Genomic DNA, 12,029 nt, shown 5'->3' on the forward strand with positions numbered 1-12,029 from the left:
GAAGAGAAGTGAAGGGAAAGGATAAGGAAAGGGGAAAGGGAAAGGAAGGAAAGGGGGAAAAGGAAGAAGACTGAAAAGGTATGTAGGTTGCAAAAAGCTTGAAATGCCAAATGGAGGCGTTAATCTTTGATTCTAGTAATTAATAAGAAGTTTCTGGATTTCCTAAAGAAGGAAAATGATCTGCACTTTAGAAAAATGACTCCAGTAATTGTGCAGAACCTGGGCTGGATTTGGAAGAGTTTTGCACCAATTAGGAGGTGATTCTAATAGTCCCAGGAAGAAACTGATGAACTAGAGTGGTAGCTGGGTGGGAGAGGAGAAGGAGACAGATGTGAAGGATGTGGAAGAAGATAGAAATGACACTGTGATTCCTGACTAGTCCTGGTATTGTCCCCAAAATAACCTCTCAACTGCTGCCTGAGCAATTTCTCTAATTTGTGTGTGCTGACCACACATTACTCAGAAACTTTCAAGAATTCCTCATTGCCTCGCAAATCAAGTACACAGTTTGTTCTCCTGGCATCTGATACCAGAACCGATCTGGTCCCAACCAATTTTTCTAAATGTAATACCCAAGATGGTGGAGGGATAGGAAAGTAATGCTGAAAACTTCTAAAGAGAAGAAGAGGAAGAAGGAGGAAAAAGAAAAGAAAAAGGAAGAGAAAAGAGAAGAGGAGATATGATGGTCGTCATGATGGTAAGAGAAGGTTTCATGGTTTTCTATTGATTTTTTTTGCTGCCTGTTTTAATGTATTAAAATGATATGATTAAGGTGGCCGTCATATCAGAGCTGTTAGCTCTCCCTGAATACCCCGTGCAACAACCATCTAAAGACTTGCTAAAGACTCAGGCAAGAGTTTCCTGGTTTTTTATTATCTTCAGATAATGCACTTTCCTTATCAAAGTGGTAGCCAGTTCCTTGCTCTATAAAAGTTGCTTTGGAGGCTAATCTGATGGCAGGACCAGTTGGGGGGTAATGGGAGATGAGGTGGAGACTTCTATTCCCAGGCTTACCTGGTTTGCAATGGTAGCTATTCAAGAGGTAGCACACGTGGTAGCAGGGATGGTGGGCTCCACGTTGGCAAGACTTGCTTGTTCTCTGCATGGTGGCTAGAGGAGCCATACTGGAAGCAAGATTGGAGGAAGTACCGAACAAAAGAGAGAATGCTGGACATGGAATCAAGAAGACCTGAATTCAAATCCTACTGCAGACACTTAATTTATTCCCTGTTTGAACCTGGACAATTCAACTAACCTCTCAGCCTTACACTAGGTGACCTCAGAGGTTGTTCTAAGTAAAATCTATGATAAGAAATAGGAATTTTTTATCTTCCCCTCTGAAGCAGATGCTATCTTCCTGTGGACTCGCTGAGGATCCTGGTCTCACCCTGGACAGGCCTGAGCTCGCTTGCACATCTCCATTTGCTGGAGATGAATGAAATGAATTTATTCATTGATCGGCATTGATTAAACATTGATCAAGCTCCCATCCCCTTCAAAGTCTGTGTATGAACTAGGGGGACAGAGATTTAGAAGGCAATGTTCTTGTTGAATAAAGTCAGGAAATCCTCCATTTCTTTTTGTACTTCATGCTTTGATAAGAATAGTTAAGCTGCCAGCCATCGTTAACCCTAGCAGCCTGGAGCCCCAGAGATCAGGAGCTTTTGTTCTTCTCTGGGCTCAGAGGGAGCTTTAGGAGGTGGAACCCCTAAATACTCCCTACTAGTATGTTTCATTCCATGGTTACCAGTTGACATCAATTAGCCAAGCAGATTTAATTAGCTTCAAGAAACAGGAATTTACCAGGAGATAGTAATACAAAACTCCTTCAAAGTCTGTGACAATATTCTGCCACTAAGACACTCCCACCGCACTGGTACTGCTGTGGCTGCTCCTGCTGCTTCTCCAACTGCTGCTGCCACTACTACTACTACTACTACTACTACTACTGCTGCTGCTGCTGCTGCTGCTGCTGCTGCTGCTTACTGCTTCTACTACTAGCATACATAAAGAGCTTGAAGTTTGTAAAGTGTTTTACATATTACTTCATTTGATCTTCACAATGCCCTCTGTGAAGTAGGTGTGATTACTGTCCCCATTTTATTGATGAGGAAACTAAGGTTGAGGGTGTTGAGTGACATTTGAGGTCTCTCATCAAGTTAGTGTCTGAGGCAAGATTCAAACTCAGTTCTCCCAAACTCCAAGTCAAGCACTCTAAGGACTGTCATGGCACCTAACTGCTCTCTAAAACCCCAGAGGAAAGTAGGTTCACGCTATTGTATGCATGACGAAGAAGGTAATTTACAGTTACCAGTTGGTTTGGTTTTTTCCTAAAAACCCCAAGACCTTCCTTCCAGATGCCGTAGCTTCCCCATTAGGCTCCTCATAGTCCTAAAGCTGCCTAGTTTTTCCTCATCTTCTGATGAGGAGTGTAGACATTTCTGCTAGCTGCTGCTGTCCCAGGGATGCTGCTGGGACCCCAGTATAAAGCTCCCCAGGCTGTAACGCTCCAAAGTCCACAGATGCTCCTCTGATCAAGGTGAGAGAGAATAAGGTTCTCGCACGTGCGGGAGCACACACACACACACACACACACACACACACACTCTCTCTCTCTCTCTCTCTCTCTCTCTCTCTCTCTCTCTCTCTCTCTCTCTCTCTTTCTCTCTCTCTCTCTCTCTCCCAGACTTCTGAGCCACTCCATTCCTTCACTGTGCTTGGTCTGGAGGCTTTTACCACTGACCTGGTAGGGCCTCTCATCCCAAAGCTAACTCACTAGTTTTCTATATGGACAAGACCAAGCCCCCTGACCAAACTCTAGCTTTCCTTGCAAAGATCTCTACATCAATCAAGGATCTTGTCCCATTGTTTAAAGCCCTTGCTTGATTGACTAGATAGATGTGCCACCTGGTGCTTGTCCATACCTGGTGGACCTGCTCAGGTCTCGACATTAATATCTTCTTCCTTGTTTCTAGTACGAAAGCATCTCCTGACTTTCTGCAAGTCAGAGAAGAGCGATCCTCTAAGTTGGGTCTCCCCCTAGCACTCTACCAGGGGATTTGACAGAAAGAGACGGGTGGAGTAGGGGTCGGTGTCAGCTTTTTAATGAGAGGACCCGCGTCCACATTCTGCGTCTGACACAAAGGGCTTGTGTAATCTTACAAAAGTTCTTTACCTTCCCAATGTCCAGCTGTGGTTCAGGAGTACTTCATTTGGAGTCGGACAAGCTGGCTCTGCTATTAACTACTGCTTGGGTGACCTTTGACAAGCCACTTGACTGTGTGAGCCTCTGTTTCCCCATGTGTAAAATGGGATGCAGGTGAACTTGATAATTTCTAAAGTCCTCTCAGTCTATTAGTGGGGAGGGAGCTGTTAGCCTGGATCTGGGAAGGGCGGCTCCCAGAGAAGAATGCGGCGTGTGCATGGATATATGTGTGTGGAGAATTGGGGGAGGAATCTGGTCTCAGCCAGGGGAAAGCAGCCGCTCTGTCCAGGGACAGTGAAAACAAGCCCCAGGACTTTTCTCTTCCAAGGAGGGCAGCGCCTGCAGCTTCCTGAGGGCAGAAGCAACCCCCAGCTTCTGGGGAAGGAGTCCTGGAATTGTCCTTAGTGTCAGTGCAGGGAGAGTGGACAGTGAGTGAAGGGGGCGGCTTGAGCCTCTAGGGAAGGGGGGAAAAGCCGTTCTTTTCTTGGAGGGAGGAGATCACAGCACTCCCGGGAGCTGGGGCAGAAGGCAGACGGGGGATAAGGGAGAGGCGCCCGGGGGAGTGCTAGCCGCTCTGTCTCCTTTGGGAAAGTGCTCTCCGTTCTTCAGCCTGAGCTCCTTTATCCTTTAGAGGAAGATGGGCTCCAGGCTGGCAGTATTTGGCAGCCCCATGGCCAGGTACAAGCCGCTGCGGGACTCCCTTCTCTTGGATCCAAGCCTAAGGCGTCCTGCGCCTGAAAGCTGCTCACCTTGGCCACAAGGTGGCGCGCGTGGCCCGGGCATTCGCCTGGGCTCCGGCTGCAGAGCCAAGTATTCTCCGGCGGCTCCCTCTTCCACCCCGAAGCTTGGAGGTGGGTCGGGCTGGGGAGTCCAAGCTGGTTCTCCCCAACCTCCTGGGGTTCTCTAGGGTCTGATCCTGGGGGGAAGAAGAGCCCGGTTTTGTAGGAAAAGGCATCGGCCCAGCGTTACCCATCCGCCCTTTGCCCATCCAAGAACCTGAGGGAAGAGGTGGCCAGGACTGGAGGGAATGAGAATCCGGCTCCCCCGATCTCCCACTGGTCGCATCCAGAACCCCGGGAGGAGAGAAAAGGGGTCTGCCCCCGCCCCCGTGTGCCAAGTCACCGGCCAAGAACATACTCGCCTTGGGATAGGGAGCAGGAGCGGGCCTCCAATGGCATGGGAAAGAAGGCCGGAGATGGGGGGGCAAGGCAAAAAAGGAAAAAAACGGAGGAAAGAGGATTCCCCAAGGAAAGGATGGGGGGAGGAAGGAGGGGGAGGAAGAGGGGAAGAGGGGGGAAGGAAGGGAAGGAGGGGAGGGGGGAGGGAGGAGGGAAGGGGAGGGAGGGGGAAGGAGGGAGGGAAGGGAGGGAGTGAGGGGAGGGGAAGGGAGGGAGGGGAGGGAGGAGGGGGGAAGAAAAGGAAGAGACAAGGACAAAGGGAGGGAGGGGAAAAGAAAGAAGAGGAAAGAGGGGAGAAAGGAAGAGAAGAAAGAGACAGAGAGACAGAGAGAGAGAGGAGTTATTAAAATATAAAAGGAAGCAGGAGGGATTGGGGGAAAGGGAGAGACTGAAGCTGATTTCACTTTTGGCAGAGCAAAGGCAATTGGGCTTGGCCCATGGGGGTGCGGGCAGCTCGCTGTCAGCCCTGGGGTTCCGCACCTCAGTCCACTTTCTCTCCCAGCAGAAAGGTCCCATAGCCTCCACAGGGGCTCGGAAGGCTGGGGACTCCCCGGCCTGCTCTCACTCCCCTTGGCGCGTTTTCACTCTCCCAGACATTGGGCCGGCGCTAGGCACTGACGAGTGGGGGGCACGCTGTGGTTTGGGGCCGGGCAAGTGGGGTTCACACGAAGGCGTTCCAGGCCAGCGAGGTCGCGGGTCTCGGGCCTGAGAGCCAAACTTGCCAGTGTCTCCCGAGTCTGCTTTTGGGCTTAAAAGCAGAACTTCGGCAGCCTCCTTTCCCTCTGCCCCCTTCCCCCAACCCTTTTCTTTTTGTTGGGCTGGCCCCCCCACCCAAACTGTGGGGACCTCCCACCTTCAGTCTGGCCCTGCTTTTGTTAAGGGGGACAGAAACAGGGGAAAATAGGGCGTAGCCCAAAAGGGAGATCCGAAACCCTTTAAACTAACCCCCAAAAAACCCTCCGCCCTTGTCTCTTCCTTTCCATTTCTTCTGCCTCTGTCTTCTTGTCCGTTATTTTTTCCTCCTCTTTTCCCTTTTCCTCCTTCCCTCCCTCCTTTCCTCCCTCCCTTCAGAGTTCTAACTCTATTAGGTTTTAAGAAATGAACTGGGAGGAGGCAGGGAAAGGGGGGCAAAGGGGAGGAAGCCGGAAAATATTCAAGGACAGTAGAAAAGATCCCCAACAAAGAGGCCCTGGGCCAATGGACTGAGGCAGGAGCCAGGAGTTCGGGAAAGCCCGGAGTCTTTTCGGGGACCGAGGAATGGAAAGACCCCTGGCCCGAGGACATGGTGAGGCCCCCGTGGTGCCGGACACGGGAGGATGGAGCGTTGGCCCTCGCGCTCCGTCCCAAGGCTGGGCCGCCTCAGGTTCCTTCACGTTTTCTCTTGGGGCAAATGGAAGGACCAGAGGCCTGGGTCTTGGTTCCCTTTTGGATTTGCTTCTGAAAGCGCGTTTTAGGTCGGAGGGCTTCAGAAGGTGGGCTTGTGGGAGCCCAGGGAGCCGGGACAGACGAGAGACGTGGAGCCAGAGGTAGAGGAGGAAAGAGGGCTCCTCCGAGCCTGGCTCCTCGGCCGCTGAGGACACTGTGTGGCCCAAGGAGTGGGATGGGTGTGCCCGCGGGCTGTGACCTGCCGAGGGGGCTGCCCAGCGTGGGCCTCGCAGCCACGTTGGTCTCTGAGAAGGAAATGTTTGCTCTTTAGCTTTCCCGAAGTTGAGCTCCCCGACATGTGGCGATCCCCACTGACCACCCTCTCTCCGGGAAATGAAAAACTGCTGCTCTCAGCTAGAGGGCCTCGGGACTCCCCACGCCGGCCCCCAAGCTCCGTCCCACCCACGCCAGGGCTCCTGCCCCCCCCCCCTCCCCGCCACTGGCGCCTCAAACCCTGAGCCAGCCTTCCAGTGCGAGGAAGTGCCCGGGAGTGAGCCAGTGGGCGTCCGAGGGAGCCGAGAACGAGGGCGTGGGGGTGGGGGAGAAGCTCTTGTCGGTCCCTCAGGGAAGGCCCCCTAACACTGCATATGGAACACGTCTCTCTGGATCTCTCATCGTCACTCTCTGAATCTTTGTGTCTCTGTGTCTCTCTGAGTCTCTGAGTGTGTCACACACACACACACACACACACACACACACACACACACACACACACTTTTTTCTTTTTTTTTTAAAGCCCAGCTTTGTCAAGGAGCTGAACGGGTTGGGTGAGTTCTAGTGTCGCTGCTCCCGACGGCTCTGGCCAATGGAACCCGATCCACCCCGCTGTGCGTAAGCGCTCAATTAAGGATTTAACCAAGGCTAGGCTGCGTCCCGCCAGCAGTCTGCCGGAGCCCGAGACTCCGAGGCTCCCAGCCTCCTTGCCGCCGCCGCCGCCTCTTTTCTTTCTCCTCCTCCTTTTCTTCCTCCTCTTCCTCCTCCTCTCCTCCCTCCTCCTCCTCCTCCTCCTCCTCCTCCTCCAGTACCCCCGCCTCCTCCTCTGCCTCCTCCTCCTCTGTCTCCTCCTCTCCCACAGCCATGTCTGCTTAGACCGAAGCAGCCCCAAGAGCGAACTGGAGCCTTCGCCAGTGCCGCCGCTTCCTCCTCCCGAGCAGTGCCGAGCCTCCGCCCCCGCGGCCGCAGCCGCCTCCGCCGCCCGGCCGTCGGCGCCCGCACTATGACCGGGGTGTTTGACCGGAGGGGCCCCAGCATCCGCTCCAGCGAGTTCCCCGCTCCCTTCCAGACGGCCGCGGCCATGCACCACCCGTGCCAGGAGTCGCCCACTCTGCCGGAATCCTCGGCCACGGACGCCGACTATTACAGCCCGGCGGGGGGGGCTCCTCACGGCTACTGCTCGCCCCCGGCCGCCTCCTACGGCAAGGCGTTGCACCCCTACCAGTATCCCTACCACGGCGTGAGCGGGGCCTCGGCCGGGCCGCCGCCGGGCACCTACCCCGCCAAAGCGTACGCGGACTACGGCTACGCCGGCTCCTACCACCCCCAGTACAGCGGGGCTTACGGCCGGGCGCAGAGCTCCTCGGGCCAGCCAGGTGAGGACCGGGCCGGCCGGGGGGGGGGACAGCCTGGGAACGGGCGGGGGCTGGGGAGGGAGCACGAGGCGGCCGGAGAAAGACCGCCCGGGAGAGAAGGAGGTGCGCCCCTCGGTGCAACGGGGATGACAGCCGAGGAGAGGGCAGCCTCCGGACAGAGCGGGCCGAGGGCTCTGCTCCTGGGTTGCATCTATGGCCCCCTCCGCCTTTGGGGCGAAGGTGGCTCCCCGCTCCTCGGTGGCTGCCCGGGGGGACTTGGCCAGAAAGAATCCTAGTCCCGGGAAGTTTGAGTAAGGAAGACTGGCGGGGGGAGGGGGGCGCTGAGAAACTCCGCAGCCCTGGGGGCAGTGCGCTCCAAGGAGAGCGCCAGCTGGGCCTCGGGCGGGTATCCGGCCGCTGCGGGCGCCCAGCACTTTCCTCTTGCGCTCGGGGCGCGCCCGACTCCATCTCCCCGGCGAAGGCCAGTTCCGTGGGGCGCAGAGCTCCGAGGACGCAGTTGACTTTTTGAGCCCAGCCTCTTGAGAAGCCATCTAACCGAGGTGTGTGTGTCCAGCCGAGGAGGCAGCGTTCGGGGGGCCCCCGCCCCCCTTTCGTCCCTCCTAATCTGGCTGCAGAGTTTGCGGGCTCGGGAGTTTGGGCGGCGGCTCTGCAGTTAGAAGTGGGGGGTCTTTGTGGGGAGGTTTTTCTTCTGGGTTTTGAGCTCTTCCCACCCTCAGCACATGAATAATCCTTCTAATATTAGCATCCCCTGAGCTGGCAGAAGCAAACCACAGCCTTCGCTCGCCCTCCAGCACCTCCCCCCCCCCCCAGGAGCTGTGCCGAGTGCATATACCACACACACCCTATACAAATACATGCACACACTGCACACCGAACGTATACACACACGGATGTGTCCGTGCACGGCCACAGCGGCCACCGCACACATACCTGCCGCACGTGAGTTAGGTCCCTCCCAAGCTGGGGATGGGACCGCGGAGAAGCTGATTTCCCGGGGCGGGAGGGGCTCTGCTTCCTTCGCAGAGGGGGCTCTTTGTCTCCCGGTGCCTTCTCCCCACCCCTCGTTTCTGGCGTTGAACACTCGGCAGATCTCAAGACGCCCCAGAGGGTTTTGTTGTTCACCCCCCACACACACACACCCCACACCCCGCCTTCCCTCAGTTCCCTTTTCTAACGAAGACTCCATATTCTTTGCAGCCGGCGAGCTGGGGGGGGGGGCCGGCCCGTCGGCCCGGCCTTCCCCTTCCCACCCCCCGCTTTTTGCTGCCCTTTACCGAGAGCCGAGGAGTCAGCCAGGCTCATTTTCTTTCACTGACTCTCTGTTTCGTTCATTAAATGAACGATTCCCGCCGCCCCCCCCCTTTTTTTTTTTCTTTTTTTTTTTTGGCCAAGGGCTTATTAGGTCTATTTGTAAAAGAAACCAGACGCATCTGTGTCCTAGCAGATCTGCAGGGAGATTATGGGCCTGGGATAATCGGCCCTCTGTCTGGGGCCGTCCAGCTCCGAGGAGGGAACCCCGAGTGCTCGCTTGCGGCTCGGTGAACTCGGTAAACCTCGGCTCGCCGCCTCTGGGTCAGCGAGTGTTGGCTCCCAGGGCGGCGGCAGCGGAGGCCGTGCCAAGTTCTGGACCCGTGTCCTACGGTGGCCCTCCGGCTCCGTCCGTCCCGGCCACGTGAGGGGTAGGAACCGAAAAGGTCGCCAGAGAACTCCTGGCAATGGGTGGACAAGGCCCGGGAGACCCCGAGAGAGCGCCCGGGTTCGCCGGACTGGGCGAGGAGACAAAGGGGAGGCGGCCCGCGATCCCTCGGGCCCGGCCTCCCTGCCACTTAAAGGGGTCAGGGCAGTGGGGAATGACGGGAAGAGAATGTCGGCTCTGGGCCCGGGAGGCTCTGGCGGGCTCCGCGTTGCCCCTTTCCCTCCAGGCTCGGGAAGAGGAGGCCAAGCGGCGCTCAGGAAGCTGCCTCCCTGCCCGGCGGGGCCTTAACCCGCTCTGCTTTTGACGGTTTAGACAAAGACGCCACGGAGCCGGAGGTGAGGATGGTGAATGGCAAGCCCAAGAAGGTTCGCAAGCCCCGGACGATTTACTCCAGTTTTCAGCTGGCTGCCCTGCAGAGGCGGTTTCAGAAGACCCAGTACCTCGCTCTGCCCGAACGCGCCGAGCTGGCGGCCTCTTTGGGCCTCACGCAGACACAGGTAAAGCGCCTGGGATCCCGAGCCCGGGCTCCTGACCTCTGACCTCGAGCCGCAGCCCTCCCTCCCCCCAGCCCCGACTCAGGTCCAAAGCTGGACCGAGGGCAGAGCGGTGAGAGCCCAGGCGCCGCACCCTGCCCCTGCTCACCCGGCTGGCACCTCTGGGCCGACCCTGTGGCTCCCGAAGCCGTTGCGGGGCGATGGCACATGCTGCTGGGGGCTCATCCCACCTCCTGGCGGCCCCCCACCCCGGCTCTAAACGAAGAGGCCCTCCTTCCCTGCAGCTGGCGGGACCCGGACCTGGGGGGGGGGGCTCACTGTGTGGGTGCAGAAACAAAGGAACAGCCCCACGCTGGAGCTAGGCGGGCTTCCTGGCTGGCGGCTGCTGGGAGCAGTGGGGACACTGGGGTCTTTGAAGCTCAGACCACCTCCTGACACCGCCCCGCTGAAAGACGGAGATGGTTCCTAGTGCTCCTTACCGGGGGGCCGGGCGATTGCCGCCCATCTCCTGCCCCACGTGTCCTTTTGTCCATCTACCCTCTTGCTCCCCTTTCCTCCTCAGAGCCTGACCCCTCCGTGCCCGGGTTCTTCTCCCCTGGGGCATTCCGGACCCAGAACCGGCTCCGTGCAGCCTCCGGGCGCTTGTTTTCTCCTTTCCTCTCTCTCCCCAGTCATTTTGGTGACTTTCTGCAAATCGGTTGCCTTTTTTCTTTTAATCCGCCCCCTCCGCCTGCCCACGCACACGGAAATCCACCTACCCGCACCGGCAGCCAGCCGAAAAGAGGCCGTTTCCCCCTTTTTGCTGTCTCGCTTCTTTTCCTGCCCGGGGACTTGGGTGGGAGGAGGAACCCCGGGGATCAGCGGGAGAGACGGTCTGAGTCCGAAGGGAGGAGGCGCGGGCTCCAGGAGCTTCTAGGTCTCGAGCTCTAGCGTTTGCCTGAGCCGGGAAGCTGACGCACCCGGGAAACAAGTGGAGCCTCGGGTGCGTCAGCTTCCCGGCTCAGGCAAACGCCTGAAGTAGGCCTACGGGGCCAGGTGTCCTGGAGCTACCGAGGCCAGAGAGAATAAAAAGGACCGGGAGAAAGGGGGAGAGGCGGGGAGAGAGGCGCTAATAACGCTCTGGCTCCCAACCCCTAGCTTTGTACGATGCGGGCTCCGGCTGGGCTGAGGAAGGAGGAGCAGGAAGGGGAGTGGGAGTGGGAGTGGGGGCAGAGACGGAAGCACACCGCCCCGGCTGGCGGACTGGGAGGGAAGGGGAGGCAGGACCGGGGTGTTTGGCAAAGGCTCACCACAGACCTCAGGACGCTCCCAGAGCTCCTCGTCATTGCTGCACTTGTTCCCCCTTCCAGGTGAAAATCTGGTTTCAGAACAAAAGATCCAAGATTAAGAAGATCATGAAGAACGGTGAGATGCCACCGGAGCACAGTCCCAGCTCCAGCGACCCCATGGCGTGTAACTCTCCGCAGTCTCCGGCTGTGTGGGAGCCTGCGGGCAGCGGGGCAGCAGCTCGCTCCCTGGGCCACCACCCTCACGGCCACCCTGCAGCTTCCAATCCGTCCCCCGCCTCAAACTACCTGGAGAACTCGGCGTCCTGGTACCCCGGGGCCGGTTCCCTGAATTCCCACCTCCAGCCGCACGGCTCTCTACAGCATCCGCTGGCGCTCACCTCCGGGACGCTTTACTAGAGAGACGAGAGCCGAAGCGGTCCCCTGCCAGCGTGCCAGCCGCTCTGTCTCTTTCCCGAACGTCCGTGTTTTGCTGTTTTAGGAATATTAAAGAAAGGAATGCGTGTGGGGAAGTGTTTAAAAGCCAACAGCCGGAGCCCCGATTCGTGTGTAAAGCTTGTGCATGTAAGTTATTGCATTTCAAAGGACCCCCTCCCTTTTTTTATAGACGAACTTTTTGCGCATCCGTGGACACTATCAATGGTGCCTTGAAATCTATGACCTCAACTTTTCAAAAGACTTTTTTCAATGTTATTTTAACCATGTAAATAGGTGTAGATAGAGGAATTAAACTGTATATTCTGGACAAATAAAATTATTTCCACCATGAACACAGAATGTCTAGGGAAATATTCTTTCTGACTTCCCGATAATTGTCTAGAAATATTCATGAAAGCAATTGTGGGGGGGGGGGAGGCGGGAGAGAATTCGGAGAGTCCTGGAAGTGCCCCTGGGAAATAGCCGGCCCATTTGGGGCCTGGAACAGAGATCTGTCTAGTGTAGAGGCCACGGGCTCCACCATCTATAACTTCGTTGGGACAATGCGCCGGGTTTTTTGTTTTGTTTTGTTTTGTTTTTAATTTCTGCCGCATAACACGTACAAACAGAGAGGGGCTTAACGGGGTTTAAAGATCTGGCCACATGATCCCGACAAATCTTCTCGAGTTTAACCTCGAACTAGCTCTATTGAAGGGAAGTTCGGAAGCTGTAATTCTCC

The 12,029-nt window shown here is 56.5% G+C and overlaps 1 protein-coding gene across 1 annotated transcript; it reads left to right on the top strand.

The window, feature by feature from the left end:
• The first annotated feature begins 6,886 nt into the window (after nucleotides 1–6,886).
• Nucleotides 6,887–11,643, top strand: DLX5 (distal-less homeobox 5). Its single transcript, XM_031938644.1, has 3 exons — nucleotides 6,887–7,397; nucleotides 9,406–9,590; nucleotides 10,937–11,643. The coding sequence occupies exons 1-3, from the start codon at nucleotides 7,025–7,027 to the stop codon at nucleotides 11,270–11,272; spliced, it is 894 nt and encodes a 297-aa protein (XP_031794504.1). The 5' UTR covers nucleotides 6,887–7,024; the 3' UTR covers nucleotides 11,273–11,643.
• Nucleotides 11,644–12,029: the final 386 nt, after the last annotated feature.

Source organism: Sarcophilus harrisii, chromosome 5, assembly GCF_902635505.1.
Source record: "Sarcophilus harrisii chromosome 5, mSarHar1.11, whole genome shotgun sequence".
NCBI classification, from domain to species: domain Eukaryota; kingdom Metazoa; phylum Chordata; class Mammalia; order Dasyuromorphia; family Dasyuridae; genus Sarcophilus; species Sarcophilus harrisii.

What these genes read in the sequence shown, in the direction of transcription:
- DLX5 (XM_031938644.1), top strand. Translation starts at nt 7,025, where the DNA reads ATGACCGGGGTGTTTGACCGGAGGGGCCCCAGCATCCGCTCCAGCGAG. An exon ending in GAGCTCCTCGGGCCAGCCAG is followed by an intron (nt 7,398 to 9,405) that starts GTGAGGACCGGG and finishes TTGACGGTTTAG; the next exon opens with ACAAAGACGCCACGGAGCCG. An exon ending in TGGGCCTCACGCAGACACAG is followed by an intron (nt 9,591 to 10,936) that starts GTAAAGCGCCTG and finishes TCCCCCTTCCAG; the next exon opens with GTGAAAATCTGGTTTCAGAA.